We start from the raw sequence: 22,446 nt of genomic DNA on the forward strand, positions 1-22,446 counted from the left end.
CCTTAATAAATAATAAATAGCAGGCAGTGATTCCCGAAGTCTTTTCTTACTGGTGAGACCAGAGTTAAATATATGTATACAACTTCAGAGAGATCTGTATAATCCCGTCCAATATCCGTTACCTGCTGAGCTGCGCAGGGTCCTTGCTGAACGGGGCTTGTGTCTGTAGATCCAACTCGGCTTTGCACTGTGTATACAACGTTCTGAACACTTCAATTAACACGTCTTCCAGAATCGCAGGCCCTGGCACCAAAACAACCATACAACTGTAAAGCAATGATCCAATGCCAGGAACATGTACAACACATCAGATGGAACACCGGGTGTTGCCAGAATGCACTAGAAGGACATCTGTGCCAGTCACTTGTTTATTCATACAATCCACTTTATTTCTCGGCTGAGGTCAGTCTTACCGGCAGATATTAGCAGTGGTGGGTAAAGGAAACCTTAAGGCACAAAATAGCCAGAGAAGGGGAGTATCTGAACTAATACTATGCATTCCAGACAATTATATCCGAATGATCGGGCTGAACATATGTGAAAGTAGGGATCACAAATAGGGGACATTTAACCAAACTACTTAAAAATGACAATAATACCAAGCTCAGGTTTGTCCAGTAAACTTATCAGGATGCGGAAAGGCTTCAGGTCCTGCATCAGTGCTTTCTCCCGGCTCAGTTCCTTTCCTTGTAAAATTCCCACCATTGCCTGAATAGGAAGGCACAGAGAAACATTGACACACAATACCATAACATGTTTCCATTACAGAATCTTTCTTTCACTAGTTGATCTTCTTAATTATATTTCCTTTTGGACATCAGAGTCTGCCACAGTCAAAAAGCACTCAAAAGCTAGTGAGATACCTAAATGATGGACTGACAACGTCAAATCAAAAGTCAAGTGACAGATTATTTGTAGACACTCTTGAAAGTTTGAAATTGATCCACCACCATAAAACCCTGCCCTATGTGAGAAACATTGTTACATCTGGCTAATGGCACCTGTAAGGAGAGATGAGCTATTTGATTCAAATTGGCATGTTCTAGTACCAATCCAGTCCTCCGGGGAAGCTTGCCATTACTTCTGTACCCAGCATTCTAGGCCTGGCATCCAGGACGTCTCTGGCACTTAATAGGCCTCCAGGTCATCATGATGGCCCATGAGGAATAGTAAGCACACAAGATGAGCCCAGGACACAAGGCTGAGGATGCGTGGTGCAGAAGTGAAGACCAGCGGCCACATGAGACCGGACTGGGTGCCTGGATAGGCCAGCAAAAATAAAATTGCTCATCACTTAACTGTAGGTGGTACTATAACCCCCCTTTCTCTCAACAATGACTGGCAGCCCACATTTAATCCAGTTTCACACATCTGGCCACTTGTATCCTAACCCGAACATAACAGTTTCATAACTGCCCACGAGGCTCCTCTTGAGTTCAGGTCAGGGGATCAGCAGCCGGACTAGATATCATGGTCTATACCAGGAGCAACAATGTCAGGTGTGTGAAACCGAACCCATACTGAAGTATACACAGCGATGTAGGGATACGGTGGACTCAGCGTCTGCAGTATTCTGTGGTAGTCTCTATTAGACAACCAGCACAATATTTATGGTGGCATTTGGGCTAACTGTAATGCAGGCATATTATGAGGACAGATTTGATTTAATATGCTCATTACTAGTGACCACCAGCTATGATAATATCAGACCATATTCCTGTACGGTCAGACACAGCCATTACAAAGTACACAGCAGGAGCACAGTTATAAGATTACTAGATGGTGGCCCGATTCTAATGCATCGGGTATTCTAGAATATGCATGTCCACGTAGTTTATTGCACAGCCCACGTAGTTAATTGTGCAGGCCACGTAGTATATTGCCCAGCCACGTAGTATATTGCCCAGCCACGTAGTCTATTGCCCAGCCACGTAGTCTATTGCCCAGCCACGTAGTCTATTGCCCAGCCACGTAGTCTATTGCCCAGCGACGCAGTATATTGCCCAACCATGTAGTATATTGCCCAGCGACGTAGTATATTGCCCAGCCACGTAGTATACAGCACAGAGCCACATAGTATATTGGCCAGCCACATAGTATATTGGCCAGTCACGTAGTATGCACCACATCCCTGTTAAAAAAAAGAATTTAAATAAAAAATAGTTACATACTCACCCTCTGTTGGCTCCCGGATCGAAGCGGTTACCGATGCTCCCGGATCGAAGCGGTTACCGATGGTCCTCGCGCGCTCCGGTCTGAAGAGTACATTGCGGTCTCGCGAAATGACGACGTAGTGGTCTTGCGAGACCGCAATGCATGGAGCGGTCACCGGGGCGTCGCGAGGAGAGTCGGTAACCGCTTAGATCCGGGAGCATCGGTAACCGCTTCGATCCGGGGGCCAACGGAGGGCGAGTATGTAACTATTTTTTAAATTATTTTTAACATTAGATCTTTTTACTATTCATGCTGCATAGGCAGCATGAATAGTAAACGTTGGTCACACAGGGTTAATACCAGCGTTAACCGAGTGCGTTACACCGCGGTCAACGCTGCCATTAACCCTGTGTGAGCGGTAACTGGAGGGGAGTATGCGGGCGCCGGGCACTGACTGCGGGGAGTAAGGAATGGCCATTTTCTTCCGGACTGTGGCCGTCGCTGATTGGTCGTGGCTGTTTTGCCACGACCAAATCAGCGACTTGGATTTCCATGACAGACAGAGGCCGCGACCAATGAATATCCGTGACAGACAGACAGAAGGACAGACAGACAGAAGTGACCCTTAGACAATTATATAGTAGATATCGGAACAGGGACATTTTATCTAAACACATCCAATTGTGGAAATTATTATTATTCCAATTTCTATTGATAAAAGTGTTAATGAAAATCAACTTTGTTCGTGTGAAAAACCCTTAAAACACACACAATTCAATACATGCACATACACACATTTAGTTAAAAAATATGGATGCGACAGCTTCTTTAATGATTAATAATAATAAACTTTATTTTTTATATAGCGCTAAAATATTCCGCAGCGCTTTACAGTTTGCACACAATAACATCGCTGTCCCCAATGGGGCTCACAATGTAGATTCCCTATCAGTATGTCTTTGGAGTGTGGGAGGAAACAGGAGAACCCGGAGGATTAATGGTGCGTATACACCTGAAAGGCGTCCGTCGATGACATGTCTCGTAAGCTGTACTGCTGACTCTATGTCCTTGATGGATTAAATGCCTGCAAATCCTTCCTGGAAAACACAGGGACTGATGCAAATTCTGTGGTGAAACTTATAAAATTCATCCTCACCCACAATTACTTTGAATTTGACAAGAAGATCTATCTACAGGAGACTGGCACAGCAATGGGAAGTAAAATGGCCCCACAGTATGCAAATCTTTTCATGGCCAAGCTTGAAAGCGACTTTTTGTCCTCATGTCCCATCAGGCCTCTGGCCTACTACCGCTACATTGATGACATTTTAATCATCTGGACAGAGTCTGAGCCACAGCTAAAGATGTTCCATGAACAGTTTAATCAATTTCATCCCATCATCAACTTAACACTCAACTACTCCTGCACTGAAATTAACTTTTTGGACACCATCATTAAGCTGCAGAACAATAAAATAGAGACATCCCTGTATCAGAAGCCAATCGATCACCCAACATACCTTAAATGGGACAGTTTCCATCCAAAACACATAAACTCCATTGTCTACAGCCAAGCCATCAGATACAATCATATACACTCACCGGCCACTTTATTAGGTACACCATGCTAGTAACGGGTTGGACCCCCTTTTGCCTTCAGAACTGCCTCAATTCTTCGTGGCATAGATTCAACAAGGTGCTGGAAGCATTCCTCAGAGATTTTGGTCCATATTGACATGATGGCATCACACAGTTGCCGCAGATTTGTCGGCTGCACATCCCAAAGATGCTCCATACAAGGCAGGATGGATCCATGCTTTCATGTTGTTTACGCCAAATTCTGACCCTACCATCCGAATGTCGCAGCAGAAATCGAGACTCATCAGACCAAGCAACGTTTTTCCAATCTTATACTGTCCAATTTCGATGAGCTTGTACAAATTGTAGCCTCAGTTTCCTGTTCTTAGCTGAAAGGAGTGGTACCCGGTGTGGTCTTCTGCTGCTGTAGCCCATCTGCCTCAAAGTTCGACGCACTGTGCGTTCAGAGATGCTCTTAGGCCTACCTTGGTTGTAACGGGTGGCGATTTGAGTCACTGTTGCCTTTCTATCAGCTCGAACCAGTCTGCCCATTCTCCTCTGACCTCTGGCATCAACAAGGCATTTCCGCCCACAGAACTGCCGCTCACTGGATTTTTTTTCTTTTTCGGACCATTCTCTGTTAAACCCTAGAGATGGTTGTGCGTGAAAATCCCAGTAGATCAGCAGTTTCTGAAATACTCAGACCAGCCCTTCTGGCACCAACAACCATGCCACGTTCAAAGGCACTCAAATCACCTTTCTTCCCCATACTGATGCTCGGTTTGAACTGCAGGAGATTGTCTTGACCATGTCTACATGCCTAAATGCACTGAGTTGCCGCCATGTGATTGGCTGATTAGAAATTAAGTGTTAACAAGAAGTTGGACAGGTGTACCTAATAAAGTGGCCAGTGAGTGTATGTTCCAACCCCATGGATAGAGATGAACACCTTGGTTGCATCAGAAAGACCTTTTTGAATCAGGGCTACCATCCAAGAACAATTGAAAATCAGATCAAAAGAGCCACCAGAATATCAAGGAATCACCTGCTACATTACAAAGCTAAAGAAGAAAATAACCGGGTGCCTCTAGTAGTTACCTACAATCCAAATCTGGAGGTGCTAAGGGGAGCTGCACGGAAATTACAACCTTTACTACAAAAAGATGCCAGACTACAATCCATTTTTCCAGACCCCCCACTACTGTGTTTTAGGCAGCCCCAAATCTAAGAAGCATCATTGTCAAGAGCTCCCTGTCCTCTCCAACAGCTGCAGGAACCTTTCCTTGCAACCAGAAAAATTGTAAAACCTGTCCATTTATAATGACCACGGACAAGATAAAGATTCCCAACTCACATCAGGACTACAAGATACCAGGTACTTTCAGCTGCGTCACATCTAATGTGGTGTACCTAATCATTTGTACTAAATGTCCAACTGGGGGTCAAGAAAAGGGGGGGTAAGAACAAGGATGAACTCTCACCGCCACACAATAAGAGAAAAAAGAATGGATCTACCTGTGGCAATACATTTCTGTCTCCCAAATCATAACATTATGGACATGAAATTACTTGTGTTGAAAGGTAACTTCAAATCTCAGAGAGACAGAAGAGTCTGGGAATATAAACTGATGACGACCTTTGACTGTCTTAGTGGTGGAATGAATGTGTCACATGGATTTATGTCTTTTTACATCAACTAAGGAACTTGCCCCTCAGACTATGAGGGGTCATCACAACAGAGACGCCAATCAGAGGACAATAAAACACTCCTTATCTAAGAACTGGCCCAACATTTATGGACGTAACTGTTTATCACTCATAATAATTCTGCTTCATGCCACCTGTCTCATCCATGTTTTTTTTTCTGTGCTATGTTGTGCTTAAATATGTGATTCTTCAGAATTTGTATTAGTCTATTCCTGATGAAGAGACCTGTGTAGTCTCGAAAGCTTGCAATTTGTTACCATCTTTTTAGTTAGGCATTAAAAGGTATCAACCACTGAGGACTCTCAATTCTAAACATTTTTCTATGTCCTTGAAGCATTTTGTGAGAATAAAACATTCACTGTTAATGGAGCTGGTTTTCCTTCATTTCACAAGTCTTGATGGGGCATTTCTGATCTCCAAACACCAATACACCCATATAAGTTACACTAACATCAGCACAAAAACACCGGGAGCTTCATGGCATGAGTTGCCATGACTAAGTGATTGTTTGCAAGCTTTACATCACCAAGCACAATGCCAACAACCCTATGAAAGGGTGTAAAGCACGCTGTCCATGGACGCTGGAGCGATGGAAAGGTGTTCTGTTGAGTGAAAAATCACATCTCCATCTATAAGTGAATATGACACATGCAAAGATGGGACTGAACATAGACAATGCAGATCAGATTGAATCTTAGAGTGATCATTACAGTTATTTAGTGTGATGATCTCATTCACTGGTATCAGCAGGGCTGGCGTTAGAGGCAGGCAGACCAGGCAGCTGTCTAGGGTCTCCGCTTCTCCAGAGGCCCCAGATGAGCCAGTGGCATGCCGCTAATAGCGGCACCCCACACGGCTGCTGAGGGGCCCCGGCACCGCCCCCCTTCGCTGATTCAACTTATCAGCATCATAGATGCCGATACAGTTGAAAGCAGTGATGGAGGAGAGAGCATCTGCTGATGATCCCTCTACCATCACTCCCCCTACCTGTGACTCAGCAGGCGAGCGATGATGTCACTTCATCGTGCATCATGCTGGACCAGCAGTGGAGCTGATGAGACCGGAGCAGAGCCTGGATCAGCGCGGGGACAAGGAGTAGAGGGTGAGAATTGTGCGAGTGTGTGTATGCTTTATTGTGTGAGTGTCTGTCTGCACTATCCTGTGTGTTGGGGGGGAGGAGCTGCACTATACTGTGTGTTGGGGGAGCTGCACTATACTGTGTATCGGAGATAGCTGCACTATACTGTGTGTTGGGGGGAGCTGCACTATACTGTGTCGGAGAGAGCTGCACTATACTGTGTGTTGGGGGGGAGCTGCACTATACTGTGTGTCAGAGAGCTGCACTATACTGTGTGTCAGAGAGAGCTGCACTATACTGTGTGTCAGAGAGAGCTGCACTATACTGTGTGTCAGAGAGAGCTGCACTATACTGTGTGTCAGAGAGCTGCACTATACTGTGTGTCAGAGAGCTGCACTATACTGTGTGTCAGAGAGCTGCACTATACTGTGTGTCAGAGAGAGCTGCAATATACTGTGCGTTGGGGGAGCTGCAATATACTGTGTGTTGGGGGGGAGCTGTGCTATAGTGTGTGTGTGTGTGTGTGTGTGTGTGTGTGTGTGTGTGTGTGTGTGTGTGTGTGTGTGTGTGTAGCTGCAGTATGCTTTGAGGGGAAGTGCAGTATACTCTATGAGGGGAGGTGCAGTATACTCTATGGGGGAGGTTGCATTATATTCTATGAAGGACCATGGGAAGCTGCAATATACTGTATCGAGGACTATCTGTCCCCATCATTCTTCCTCAGCCGGTGTAAAGATACTCGGGAACAAGCGTCGAACAACTTCAATGCCGTCGATCACGCTCGTTTAATGGCCAGAACTCTGCATCTGTAAATACAGCCGAAATGTTTGCGTGCTGTGGAATATGTGAGCATTTGGGGCACCACATTAAACTTTTCCCCAGGGCTCCACTTTCTCTAAAACTGGCCCTGGGTATCAGCACAATATCTAGTATATAAGGTCCAGCTTCCCATGTCATGTATTATGCGGATAGCTATTTTATCTCTTGTAAGTCTAATAAAAACAACCTGCACTTTATAATTCATATGTGCTAGTGCTTCACCATTGATTCTCAGCTTGCAGATTTACATTTTTACACAATATAGAGGCAGTCTGAATCTCACTTATACGTATTAATGATTTGGATTTATGTACCCCATTGTATTGTACCAATGCTTCTGATGGACATGTCTGGATTTGATGAATGCCAGTAGAACGTGAACTGCCTGACTGCATTGTGGCAACTATATAGTTTGGTGGACAAGGGATAAATGTATGGGGTTGTTTTACAGTGGTTGTCCCAGACCCCTCAATTCATTCATTCACACGAGATACCAGAGCAAACCCCACTAAGGTGATAAGGAGTTTTGTTGAACCCACAGTTCACTGAGTCTGGTACAGCATTGAAGTATTCATTTCACATCGCTTTCTGTCTAGAAGAATACCATACCTGTACTAAGAGATCTTTAGAGAATGTATTGAAGTAGTAAGAAGCATGCTCCTCTGGATTGCTTTGTCTTGTGCTCCTTGGCCCTGTAATGGTCCCATTGTTATCAAATCCTAAGAAAGACATAGAAAGTAACGTCAGATCACTCCCAGGTATTACACCAAGTGCCAAATGTACGGAATCACCGGTAACTCACCAGACGTGTGGTCCGCAAAAAGATAGCATAAAAGATAGCACAAGAATAGTCATCAGCAGAGGGCTCACATATCATCCTAGATGTTCACCTAATAATCACTACAATGTGCTTCTCAACTGTATCACCAATGAGAAGGGTGACATCTGAATAACGTCACGGCAATCAGTTTACCACTAACATTTGTGGTGTGTCTTCTCTTATAACTGAACTCGGCTGTTCCTCGGCTATTACTCCTACAAATGCATGACTAACTAGACAATGGGGCGATTGCATTTTACTCATTAAAACGGGGTCTGGGGTGTCCTAACAAAGCAGTGACTGGACAATATAAAAAAGTGTGTAAATGATTTATACTTTTCTAGGAGGAAGAAAAGAAGAACAAAGAAGAGAAGACACTTCGGGATTATTAAAAAGGATGTTTCTTTTCAGATAATGTTCGACTCTGAACGCAGTTTGTTAAAAAAACAAAACAAACAAACCGCACTCTACTCTCCATCCCTGGGTCCAGGGCATTGGTTGCTGTACGGACGTAATGTTAACAGTGTGACAGCCAATCAGTGAGCCCGGCTCTTAAGTGGGTGTTCAATCTACACTGACTGAGCTCACCGGTTGGCTACTGCTGACGTGACGTCAGTGTCACAATCAATGCCAGACATCAGGAGTAGTGGTGGAGACCCGCATGTGGACCTGAGGAAGGCGAGTACAGCACAATTTGATATTTAACAAATTGCAGCCGGGGAACAATCCCTTTAAATCAAGTGAAATATAAGTATTTGCTAAAAAGATGTCAGCAGTGGAGACCGGTCTTTCTAAGAGTTCTAACAATATTATGCTGATCTCCGAGGTTATGTGTTTAGTGACTCCTACAACGAGAACTTAAACTTTTCCAAATCCCAATATTATTTTTTTACAGGATGCATCATTTCTGTTCTATTCTTTTGCTTCCATTAGAAACATGCAGCACAAGATGTGCCTGGTAGCCTGTTATCAGCCCCAGGCCTAGTAACATAACATGGACATTCAGCTGAGATGGACTGGGCAGTAGACATTCCGTAACTGACGGCCAACAATCATCTTCCCCAATTTCCTCATACTCAGGAACGGTCTGCTCAGCCGAGTGCTCATGTTCTCTCTAAAGAGCCACTGACAGACCCCAACATGCTGGATCCTTCCCTCCCCTGATGGCATCTGTTGGGGGATAGTCCAAAGAACCTCATACACATTAGACTGTCGGCAGATCCCGCCGATATCGACCAACTTTAGTCAGACGTGTGTGGGGGCCTTAGGAGTCGATGACTATAGCCACTCTGAGCTCAACACTTGTACTCCAGACAATTGCCACTTCCCCTCTTTCATTAGCCTAACTGCTTTCCTTGTAGTATTTCCTGGGTACGGTTCCGCCTTGCACCATGCCTCTTACTAGCTTAGTACAAGTCAGAGTCTTAGGGTACCGTCTCACTATACGATTTACCAACGATCACGACCTGCGATACGACCTGCCGTGATCGTTGGTAAGTCGTTGTGTGGTCGCTGGGGAGCTGTCACACAGACCGCTCTCCAGCAACCAACGATGCCGAGGTTCGCTGGTAACCAGGGTAAACATCGGGTTACTAAGCGCAGGGCCGCGCATCGCTGGATCGCTGTCACACACAACGATCCAGCGATGACAGCGGGAGATCCAGCGACGAAAGAAAGTTTCAAACGATGTGCTACGACGTACGATTCTCAGCAGGGTGTCTGATCGCAGTAGCGTGTCAGACACTGCGAGATCGTAACGATATCGCTAGAACGTCACGAATCGTGCCGTCGTAGCGATAAAAATGCCAGTGTGTGACGGTACCCTTACTACTGAATTCAGAAGCTTAATTGAGTTAATGAGGTAATCCTTTAAGCAGAGATGGGAGATAAGTGACTACTAAATCTATGTTAATTTTGTCTAACATAGGTCACAAAATCAGACGCCAAACCTAAGGTGATAAAACTAGGAGTTAGACATACCGGTAACGGTATTTCCAGGAGTCCATCATGACAGCACCACAAGGAGGTTGCTCTTCATATCCTTGATAGGGACAGGAACACAGAAGAGGTTAAATAGCCCCTCCCCACCTCCACCCTTCAGTGATTTTACAAAGTACCGCACTAGGATGGATACAACGCAATTTTATTGAACTTCCTCTCTATACATGTTTATATCACACATCAGACAGGAGTTCAAGGGAGGGTAAATAATGGGTGCTGTCATAATGGACTCCTGGAAATACCGTTACCGGTAAGTCTAACTCCTAGTTTCCAGGTCGTCCCTTATGACAGCACCACAAGGAGAAATACCAAATAACTCCTACTTAGGGCGGGATTACAGCTTGGAGGACCTTCCTCCCAAAGCCGGTCTGTTGTTTTGACAGAACGTCTAGTTTGTAATGTCTACAAAAGGTATTTGAACTAGACCAAGTTGCCGCCCGGCAAATTTGGTCCATGGATGCACCCGCACTCTCTGCCCAAGAAGCAGATATTGCTCTCAGAGAGTGGGCTTTTAGATGTTCTGGAGGGGATTCACCGGCTGAAGTATACGCAGCGCAAATAGTAGATTTAATCCATCTAGCTAGAGTCGCTTTTGAGGCTTTTTTGCCTCTATTTTTCCCCGACATCTGTATAAAGAGATTTGGATCAATTCTCCAGCCGTCTGTAAGTTTCAAATACTGCAAAACTGTTCTCTTAACATCCAGGGAATGGAGAGAACGTTCTTTTTCGTTCTTAAAGTTCTGACAGAACGTAGGCAAAATTATTTCCTGGCTTCTGTGAAAGTCCGTCACAACTTTTGGAAGAAACGAAGGATCCAACCTTAGAATGATGCAGTCTTCCTGTATCTTTAAATATGGATCTGTTATGGACAAGGCTTGAATTTCGCCTATTCGCCTTGCTGTCGTTATTGCGACCAGAAAGACAGTCTTGAATGTTACGGATCTTAGGTCTGATTGATCAAGCGGCTCGTAAGGAGCCTTCCGTAATTCATTAAGTACCAATGTGAGGTTCCATGAGGGTACTGAACTTCTTATTGTCGGTCTGATACGTTGCGTAGCTTTGATGTATCTTATTATCCAGGGATGGTTTGCTAATGGATAATCATAAAAGGCACTTAACGCTGAGATTTGTACTTTTAGCGTACTAGGCCTCAAGCCCATATCAAAACCTGTTTGGAGGAAATTTAAGATTTGAGAGATATCTGGTTCTCGTAGAACGGATATTGGAGTATTGGTTTGAGTACAACATTTCTTCCAAATTTTTTGGTATATAGCCGAGGTTACCGGCTTTCTGCTTTTCTTCATGGTTGAGATAACCGAGTCCGAAAATCCTTTTGATCTCAAGATTTCCCTCTCAAGATCCATGCTGAGAGTTGTAGCATCTTTAGACTTTGATGGACCAGCGGTCCCTGCGTCAGAAGATCCCGCCTCAGCGGTAGTAGTACTGGGTCTTCTATCGCCATCCACTTCAGCAGAGGAAACCAGCTCCTCTTGGGCCAATATGGCACTATTAGGATCACTACCACCGGACTTTCCTGAATTTTCCTCAGAACTCTGGGAATTAGAGCTAGGGGAGGGAATGCGTATGCAAGTTCCATGTCCCAATGTTGAGCCAAGGCATCTATGCCAGTTGGATTGTCTCCTGGATTTAATGAGAAAAATTCTTTTGTTTTTGTATTGTCCTTTGTGGCAAATAAATCTACCTGCGGAGTGCCCCATTGTTGGATTAGCTGAGCAAAGACTTCTCCGTTTAGAGACCACTCTGTCGGTTGCAATTTCTCTCTGCTGAGAAAATCCGCTATTTGGTTTTGTGAGCCTTTTAGATGAACTGCTGTGATGGACTTCACAGTATCCTCTGCCCAGGAGAATATTGTCTCTGCTAGCGCTTGAAGTGGACGGTGCCTCGGTCCTCCTTGATTGATGTAGGAGAAAGGCTACCGTGGTCGAGTTGTCTGAGAAGACTCGGATATGGTGTCCCTGCACTTCGTGTTGGCACCCCTTTAGTGCTTCCCAGACCGCTCTGAGTTCCCTGTAATTGGAGGAACTGTTGCGTATCGATGGTGGCCATGTCCCCTGAAGGTATCGTCCTTCTATGTGGGCTCCCCAGCCCTTTGAGCTTGCATCGGTCGTTATGTTTACGCATGGAGATATATTCCATGGTTTTCCTCTTTTGAGGTTTTTTATATCGATCCACCATGAGAGGGACTGTTTTACTTCGCTGGATAACCGCATCCTGTTGTCTAAGGAGTCTTCCTTTCCATTCCATACCGAAAGAATTTCCTTTTGGAGCATTCTGGAGCGAAACTGACTCCACTGTACGCTGGGAATGCACGAGGTCATCAGTCCTAGGATCCTCATGGCTTTCCTGATGGAAATGTATTTCCGTTTTTTTATCGTTTGAAATTCTTTTTTGATTGACCGTTGTTTTTGGTCTGGTAGGAAGGAGTATTCCAGCTCGGAATTTAGAAGTACACCCAGGAATATTTTTTGTGTCTCTGGTTCGAGACTCGACTTTTTTAAATTTATTACCCACCCCAGATGTTTCAGGAGTGACATGGTAACTCTTAAGGATTCTTCCATCTGTTGGGATGAATTTGCTACCAGCAACAGATCGTCCAGGTAGGGTGTAATGAGAATTTCTTTTTCCCTCAAGTGGGCCATGATCTCTGTCATGAGCTTTGTGAATATTCTTGGGGCAGAGGAGAGACCGAAAGGTAGACATTGAAACTGGAAATGCAGAATCCCCTTGCGACTTCTTATTGCAAATCTGAGGAATTTTTGATGTGATGGGTGGATGGGAACGTGATAGTACGCATGTTTGAGGTCTAGCGTGCACATTACCGAATTCTTTTTTATTAACGGTACGATTGACCTGAGAGATTCCATCTTGAAGCGTTTGTACGCCACCCATTTGTTTAATGGTTTTAGGTTTATTATTGTGCGGTATTCTCCGCTCGGTTTTCTTATGGAGAACAGACTGGAGTAATGCCCCTGGAAGTGCTGATGATGTGGTACCGGTATTATGACGTGTAACTCTAAGAGTTCCTGTATGTCCGTTAGCAGTCTTTGATGTACTGCTGATGACTCCGTCTGTGTCAAACAGAATCTCTTGGGGGGTAGATGAGTAAACGCTATCTTGTACCCCTGTGCCACTGTCTGCAGAATCCACTGATTCTGAGTAATGTTCTGCCATCCCTCCAGGAAGTATTGTAGTCTTCCTCCTATATTGTTGGCGTCATTGTTTGCTGGGTCCTGATGACTGGTCTCGAAAGGAACCTCTTCCTCTGCCCCCTTTAGGGTAGATCCATCTGCCGGACTTCCCTTTTCCTCTGTAGTCCTGTCTTGGGTGAGAGCGAGTTCTACGAAAAAATTGTGTCTTCTTTGGCTTCTCTTCAGGGAAGCCTTTTTTCTTATCGGACGCCTTCTCGAGTAGCTCGTCAAGGACTGGGCCGAACAAGTGAGATCCTGAAAATGGAATCGAACACAGCTTGTTTTTGGATTGGGTATCTCCCGACCATGATCTCAGCCATAAGGCTCTTCTTGCTGCGTTTGACAGTGCATTGTTCCTGGCAGCAAAACGTACCGATTTCGCGGAAGCGTCCGCCATAAAATCAGTGGCCATTTTCAGCACTGAAAGAGATTTTAGGATCTCTTTTTCTTGGGGTTCTGTCTGTAATATGACTCTCCAACTCGTCTACCCAAAGACTCATAGACCTTGCAACAGAGGTAGCCGCTATGTTCGTTTTCATAATGGCGGCCGACGACTCCCAGGCTTTTTTGAGAAGATCTTCTGACCTTTTATCCATCGGATCCTTTAATCCTGATGAGTCCTCGAAGGGGATAGCCGTTTTCTTTGTGACCTTAGCCACAGGAATATCAATCTTTGGAACCGATTCCCAGATTTTAGTTTCTTCTGGATCGAAGGGAAGACGGTACTTGAAGTCTCTCGGGACTACTAGTTTTTTTCCCACGTCTTCCCACTCTTCCATTATCATTGCTCTAATGTGGTTATTGACCGGAAAAACTCTATTTCTGCGAGTTCTTAGGCCCCCAAACATCTCGTCTTGAACCGATAGTGGTTCAGACGAGTCCTCTATCTTCATGGTGCTTCTAACTGCTTTGAGCAGTATGTCCGTATTTTCGGATGAAAATCGGTATCTCTTCCGTTCTTCTGGTGATACCGCGGATGGACCCTGTTCCTCTGAGCCTGGATCGGAATACCCCGAGACCTCTCCTTCCTCGGAACTTAGGTCCATATCCCATCTGGGCCTTTTGGGTCCTGGAGACTGGGGTGGCACCATTGTAGACACCGTAGCTTGGACTTCGTCTCGAATCATGGTTTTAATATTATCCAGTAACGAAGCCTGTTCATCCTTTAGAAGTTTAGCGATACATTTTTCGCATAACTTCTTTTTATAGCCATCGGGAAGCTTGACGGTGCATAACGGACATCTGGTGGACCTTTTCTTAACAGTCGGCCTTTCAGAGGTGTCCTTGTCCTGTAAATGTAAGGGAGACCCCTGTAGCTACGGATCTAAGGCACTGTAATGTTTCCCATACCACGTATTACTCACATGGTCCGTGGGCGGCTCTAAGGATTGGACGTCTGGACGACTAGCACCTTCCATTTTATCTGAGTCAAGTGTGCTGTCAGTTGTCCGTCATTTAAGTAGTCAGTCTTACCCGGCTTCATGACATCTGATTCGTCCTCCTTCCGAGCTCAGCTGCTGGCGTCCATGTGATTACAGGTCCCCAGCTGTATTGCGCATGCGTCATCTGGAACGCACGTTGACAGCCTGGGACCAAGATCCGGCGAAAAATCCGGTGTTGTCCGGCCTCTCTGTTTGCTCCCCCAGCCTCCCGGCGCCCCGGAAATGCTCCGCGCCGCCGACCCCAGGAATCCGGCCACGCCCCCCGGAAGTCACCGAAGCGCCGGACCGGAAGTCCGGGGAACGACGCCAGCAACGGCCGCACGTGGAGCCGAGGGAGCCGGACACCTGCAGCAGCAGCCGCTGCCTCAGAGCCCCTTTGTGAGGGGATGAGGCCGCGTGTGGGAGCACCTAGCTCTACCTCTGTCGGTGGAGGGACCTCTGTCGGTATCCTGCGACTTGGGGAGTCCCAGACTCCCGCGGCCAGAGCCCCCCTCAGGAGGATGGGACCGCACTCAGGAGCTCCTGCTCAACCGAGCCTGCCTGCGACCGAAGCGCCGCTTCCAATCAGGTAACCCTGATCTTCCATAGATCTCTCCTGCGTCTGTCCCTGATAGGGACAGGAAAAACACTGAAGGGTGGAGGTGGGGAGGGGCTATTTAACCTCTTCTGTGTTCCTGTCCCTATCAAGGATATGAAGCGCAACCTCCTTGTGGTGCTGTCATAAGGGACGACCTGGAAACAGGGGTTACTGCGTCTTGTGTCCGTGGTAATAGGAAGTGGATGGGCTCACCTAGCAGCCAGGCATAGAGCCTTCGATTCAGCGACATATCTCTCCGTAACACCACACGCAGGGCAGCTGACAGAATGCGAATCATATCAGGACGGGTTGCCTGGGAAAAAACATGGGACAAGATAAATAGTCACAAGTAGGATCCCTGACATCTCGAATGTTAAAATTGAGAAAAAATGACTTACAGGACCCCGATACAGCATCCATGTTGGTAGTCCATGGTCACTGTAGCAGAGCACTGAAAGCCTCATACGATGTGCGGCATCCTTGGCACCTCTTCCCACAGGCCCTGCAACATCTTTTCATTGCATAATGTTCCATGCATGACATCAAGAAAGCCTACTGATCAGTAGGGATGCTGCAGGACGGAGGTCTAGTGGGAGTGGACTACCAGCATGACTACCGCACCAGGGTCCTGCAAATCTTGTAAATATAGATACAATAAATCACAGGAATTCTAAGGCTCCGTTCACACTCATGTTTTTGGATCCATGGTAATTTTTCATAGTAAGAATACCATAGTCTGCATCTCTAGAAGCACAACAGATTGATGATATAAAAAAGACTGCACGGTCCATCTTTTGTTTTTCATTCTTTACCTTTTGATATAATAATCGCAGCCATGTGTAAATTCACTTACTGATGATCTTCTAGACAGATTTGCTGGAACCATCTATTACTCTTAGTAAAATGAAATTTTCCAGATAATGTTTCACAAAATACTTTTTCTTGTCAAAAACCTGCCATCGAAAAAATACTAAAATAAAAAGATGCCGGCTCAGGGGCTGCTGATTATCTGCAGCAGTCAAATTGACAAGGATTGCCAAAAAAACATGACTTTTCTTCTAAACCCTGCATCACAGCTAGACACAACTTGTATGTGATACTGTGACTCAGACACATTAACTTCAATAGTGCTCCACTGCAATATCAGAAAGAGCCTATGGACAGGTGTGGTGCTACAAGGTAGCAGCCATTTTTAATAATTATGGATGAACTATTTAAACGAGTAGTCCGACCTTAGGATGCAAGTCTGCAGTCACTCTATGTGACTGCAGACTTGTGAATCTTTACACTGCAAAAGGATTCTCTGGTGCCGGGCACATGACCACAAGAATTCGATTTGCATACATGTGGTCACATGCTGACTAGTCGTGTCCGGTGTCAATGCAAGTATATTTAGCGAGGCAGGACATGTTTAGTGAAAATGCGGCCAGAAGTATATGAATCGTGTACTTGTGGGAAATGACTCCACCGCTCTCGGTGCCAGCACCTGAGTGAGTGCGCTGTGAGGACTCACAAGTCTGCAGTCGCTTAACATGACTGCACACTTGTACCCAGAGGCTGGACAACCCTTCAAGTGGCCGGTCATCCCTCTTAAGGTTTAGAATAGAAAAGAGGACTGTGGTAATAGTGATGAGCGCAAGTGCCCATTACGAGTTTGTCTAGGGTGCTCGGGTATGTACAGAGTATCTCGGGTGCTCGAGGGACATATTAGAGTCCTTCAGGCCGCATGATTCGCAGCTGTTAGACAGCCACAAAACATGCAGTGATTGACCGTGTTTGTCAGGCAATCCCCACGTTTCGTGGCTGTCTAACAGCTGCAGAACACGAGGCCTGGAGGACTCTAATATGTCCCTCAAGAACCAGCAATACTCTGAATATCCGAGCACTCTCGCTCATCACTAGTAATAGTATATTACAATACAGTAAGATTAGTACGCAGTAACTTTTACATTGTGCTTTGTTTGCCCACAACAGGAAGTACTGTAAAGAATCTCTCACAGAAATTGGCTTAAAGGCTTTAATCTATACCAGGGAGCCATAGTCTACCCTTTACATGAGGAAACTGCTCCTCAGCGACATATGGAGTAAGAAGATTAATAAGCTCTTGGGGACAGTAAGGAGAAGCACTCACAGGGAGCCTGTACGATGAGCAGGGTAGTGCTAGCTAGAACATTTCTTCATTGTACGAGTCAATGAGAAGGAAATCCAGCCAAAATGGGAAAAGACGCTTCTTCTTGGTGACAGGAGCTTTCCTGCAGTCGTTTAGCATCGCAGCTACTAGTTGGTAGAAATACAGTATAGTAACGTGTTCTCCCACTTAGAAGAGTAATTGATGGGAAACGTTTTACGCTGCCCGATTTACCACATGGGTGAGTGAGGTGTGTACTCGGATATTGGCTCCAATACCTGACTCATGTGGAAGGGGAAGCAGAACAGGATAAGGTCCAATGTGCTCCTCTGGACCAACACGCTGGCATCCTGCACAGAGGTGCTCACCGCCTCCACCTGGAAAACACGTCACATCAGGAAGGTTACACCAGATATAGACGGCAGCGAGCGCACATTTCATGGGGTGTCCTGGTAAGAGGCAATCACCAGGGTCCTGGCACATGACAAGCCTCTCTCCTGGTGCATAAAGATTAAATCTGGCCGTACACAGGAGATAGCTGTCTGCCGAACCAACATCTATCTCTCCGAATCCCCAAGACATGACTGCCAGATACATCTCTCCAATGACATCGGTCGGTGAGGACTCTATACAAGTCAGATGGCCAGTTGGGCCTGTCGACTCCCAGTTAATGTGTGGGAGAACCAAACACCTACATATGGGTGACTATACGCTCCCTCTACCCAATAATCTCCCCCAAATCCACCATACACATCAGCCGAGCATTCATGTGTTTTCATTGGGCTGAAAAGAGAAGGCAGCTCTCAGACGGCTCTGCCTGATCCTTATGTCCCTCAACAGCTGTACACTATAGCCAAACACTCTGCTATATCAGTCACAATCAGGGTTGGCATCAACCATGGCCATTTATCCCCTTAGATGCAGCTGTCAATGGTGACTATTGGATCTAGATGGTTATCCTCATCGACAACCGAAACCAGAATTGTGCGGTCTTGATTTCCATGGCAATTCACAGCCAAATAATGGCCCAGACTGACAGCTATAGGGGTCTGTTCAGAAATTGGCAACATTTGGGTGGTAAAAACAACATTTTTCTTTCCTGTCATGCCTATATATTATATTATTATTATATTAAGACCTGAAAAGCACCTGAAGGGTTAATAAACTGGCGTACAACAGTTTGGAATATTTCGGGAGGGTGCGGTTTTTAATATGGTATAACTTTTGGAGATTTTCCAATATATAGGACCCCCAAAGTTACTTCAAAATTGAATAGGTCCCTAAGTTTTTGGAAGCCTTCTAACAGCTTATCACAGTAAAAGAACATTTTACAGGTGGTGCTGATGTAAAGCACTATTTGTCAAATGAAATGTGCGGTGCGGCACTCTGGAATAATTCAAAGTCTAAAAATTGCCAATTAATCCAATTTTTACTATTATACAAATAAACTCAAAACATATCAACCTACATTTACCATTATCATAAAGTACAACGTGTCCCGAAAAAAAAACAGAATTACTGGGCTAGATTGAAACATTCCAGAGTTGTTGCCACATAACGTGACACGTCAGATTTTACAAATTTGGCCTGGTCCCTAAGGGATTCATATAATGTGCATGGGGGCCTTAAAGGGAATTCGTCACCTACTTTTTTCCACGGAATATGAGAGCAGCATAATGCAGAGACAAAAACCCTGATTCTAGCAATGTGTCACTTACTGGGCTGCTTGTTGTAGTTTTAATAAAATCACTATTTTTTCAGCAGCAGATTATCAGTAGAAGATTAGTAAACCAGCTGACATGTAGCTCTCCATATTCTTAAGCTCCGAATAATCCCTCGCTCCTTATTGAAAGACAGCTTTCTGCCTATGCACAGTCTTAATAGAAAGCTGTCAATCAGTGGTGTGAGTGGTGTTATACAGAGCTCAACATTTAGGAAACGGCCATGTCTGCAGCAGACTACACAGTGATTTTGTCAAAACTGCATCAAACTGCCCAGTAAGTGATACGTCGCTGGAATCCGTGTCTCTGCCCGTACATCAGGATGTTCTCATATATGATATCAAAACCTCCTGATGACACACTCCCTTTAAGACAAACCAAAATATAAAAATCTATACTGCATCTTATCCTGCTCTTGTCAATACATTTCAGGAAAGGACAAACAGAACTGAACAGTTCAGCTCTCCAAGCCAGAAGGTTCTCCTGCTGAGCTCTCCCAGGTCTGATCCAGGAGCACTGGTCAGTGATGGAGAACACGAGGAATCAATGCACAGGGTCATGTGACAGTGATGAGCATGGATGGCACAGGACAAAAAGCTCATTAATATACAAGGAGAAGAGAAAGCTTCCCATCTGCAGCGTCACACACCACCAGCACTGCAATCAATGGTCCACACCTAGTCATTGCAAAGATAATTGAAGAAAAACGAAAAACATAATCCTGACATTGTGATGAATTACACACCAATGGTAATGATGCCTAAAATGAAATGGTTTTCTGTGTGTAACATATAGAGAGGAACATGCATATATGGTAGTGGAGAAAATACATCTGCAATCTGAAATAATTAAAGAGAAACGCACATGATGAAGAAAATAGCTTCAGCAAGCTTGACTATACAGTGGTACATAAGCAGTGGCGTAACTACAAAGTTATGGGCCCCGGTGCGAACTTCCAAATGGGGCCCCCCCCCTACCCCACCCCCTACCCCCCCCACACCTTCCCCCGCCCCCACAACCCCCCCACCTTCCCCCGCCCCGCTTCCCCTAGATACGCCTCGGACTGTTGCAGGAATCTCCTGCACTGCAACATGGTGTTGGGTGCCAGCACAGCCCACACAGTGGTATATCCAGCACAGCCCGCACAGTGGTATATCCAGCACAGCCCGCACAGTGGTATATCCAGCACAGACCGCACAGTGGTATATCCAGCACAGACCGCACAGTGGTATATCCAGCACAGACCGCACAGTGGTATATCCAGCACAGACCGCACAGTGGTATATCCAGCACAGCCCGCACAGGGGTATATACAGCACAGCCCGCACAGGGGTATATACAGCACAGCCCGCACAGGGGTATATACAGCACAGCCCGCACAGGGGTATATACAGCACAGCCAGCACAGGGGGTATATAGAGCACAGCCCTCACAGTGGTATATCCAGCACAGACCGCACAGTGGTATATCCAGCACAGACCGCACAGTGGTATATCCAGCACAGCCCTCACAGTGGTATATCCAGCACAGACCGCACAGTGGTATATCCAGCACAGACCGCACAGTGGTATATCCAGCACAGACCGCACAGTGGTATATCCAGCACAGACCGCACAGTGGTATATCCAGCACAGCCCGCACAGTGGTATATCCAGTACAGCCCGCACAGGGGTATATACAGCACAGCCCGCACAGGGGTATATACAGCACAGCCCGCACAGGGGTATATACAGCACAGCCCGCACAGGGGTATATACAGCACAGCCAGCACAGGGGGTATATCCAGCACAGCCCTCACAGTGGTATATCCAGCACAGCCCGCACAGTGGTATATACAGCAGAGCCCGCACAGTGGTATATACAGCACAGCCCGCACAGTGGTATATCCAGCACAGCCCGCACAGTGGTATATACAGCAGAGCCCGCACAGTGGTATATACAGCACAGCCCGCACAGTGGTATATAGAGCACAGCCCGCAGTGGTATATAGAGCACAGCCCGCACAGTGGTATATAGAGCACAGCCCGCACAGTGGTATATAGAGCACAGCCCGCACAGTGGTATATAGAGCACAGCCCGCACAGTGGTATATAGAGCACAGCCCGCACAGTGTTATATACAGCAGAGCCTGCACAGTGGTATATAGAGCACAGCCCGCACAGTGGTATATACAGCACAGCCCGCACAGTGTTATATACAGCAGAGCCCGCACAGTGTTATATACAGCAGAGCCCGCACAGTGGTATATACAGCACAGCCCGCACAGGGATATATACAGCACAGCCCGCACAGGGATATATACAGCACAGCCCGCACAGGGATATATACAGCAGAGTCCCCACAGGGGTATATACAGCAGAGCCCGCACAGGGATATATAGAGCACAGCCCACATCACATCACATCACATCACATCACATCACATCTCATCTCATCTCATCTCATCTCCCCCCCCCCCCCGATAATGGCCCCACAGTCCGGTTAAAAAGAAAAAAAAAAAAAAAAAAACTCTCCTCACCTTTCCTTTTGCCCGCGCTGCTCCTGGCGGCTGAAGTCTGCCCAGGACACTGCAGGTGCGCGATGATATGACGTCATCGCGCACCCGCAGTGTACTGTCAGAGGCAGAGCGGGGAATGATGGGAGAGGAAGCGTCAGGTGACGCTCTCTCCTCCCATCATTGCATTGAACTATACCGGTGTCATAGACGCCGGTATAGTTAAATGTGGCGGCGGCACTGGGGGGGGTTCCGGGGGAGGAACAGTGCAGCGGCCCACTACTGGCATCGGCTCTTCTGGCATTTGCCAGAAGTGCCCGATGGCCAGCCTGGCCCTGCTCAGACCTGCCGGCCCGGGGCCCCTGACCTGCGGGGCCCGGTCGCAATGGCGACCGCTGCGACCGCGGTAGTTACGCCCCTGTACATAAGGTAACGTTGTGCCAGCCCTTACCATTAATTCAATGTCACTTCCAATTATGTAAAGCTGGTCTTCCATCGAAAGTTTCCTGTTCAGGTGGGAAAGGACATAGGTGATGCCAGGCAGGCGGACTGCAGGGCTGGTGAGAAGACTGCCCCACAGGGCACTATAGAACGCAGACTGCTCCACTGCTGATGCCACCTTCTCCAGAAGGGTGTTTGTTCTAGAAGATGGACATCATATCAGAAGAATACACACATCCGTAATAAATTAATCTATCATGAAACAAAACAATGTTAAA

General features: G+C 46.2%; 1 protein-coding gene across 5 annotated transcripts in view; it reads right to left on the reverse strand.

The window, feature by feature from the left end:
- Positions 1 to 22,446, reverse strand: part of DOP1A (DOP1 leucine zipper like protein A) — a 105,951-nt gene that overhangs the window by 58,836 nt on the left and 24,669 nt on the right. For 4 of the 5 annotated variants that reach the window (XR_013221817.1, XM_077289815.1, XM_077289813.1 and 1 more), the window contains exons 5-10: positions 22,179 to 22,368; positions 17,792 to 17,890; positions 15,599 to 15,698; positions 7,946 to 8,055; positions 600 to 708; positions 123 to 243 (exon numbers count right to left, since the gene is read on the reverse strand). Coding sequence is in view for 4 of the 5 variants with exons in the window: in XM_077289815.1 (XP_077145930.1) it covers positions 123 to 243; positions 600 to 708; positions 7,946 to 8,055; positions 15,599 to 15,698; positions 17,792 to 17,890; positions 22,179 to 22,368 (729 nt within the window). In the remaining variant the exon portion in view is untranslated. The remainder of the gene's footprint in view (positions 1 to 122; positions 244 to 599; positions 709 to 7,945; positions 8,056 to 15,598; positions 15,699 to 17,791; positions 17,891 to 22,178; positions 22,369 to 22,446) is intronic. The other variant, XM_077289814.1, reaches the window with a different exon arrangement.

This window comes from Ranitomeya variabilis, chromosome 2, assembly GCF_051348905.1.
Source record: "Ranitomeya variabilis isolate aRanVar5 chromosome 2, aRanVar5.hap1, whole genome shotgun sequence".
NCBI classification, from domain to species: Eukaryota; Metazoa; Chordata; class Amphibia; order Anura; family Dendrobatidae; genus Ranitomeya; species Ranitomeya variabilis.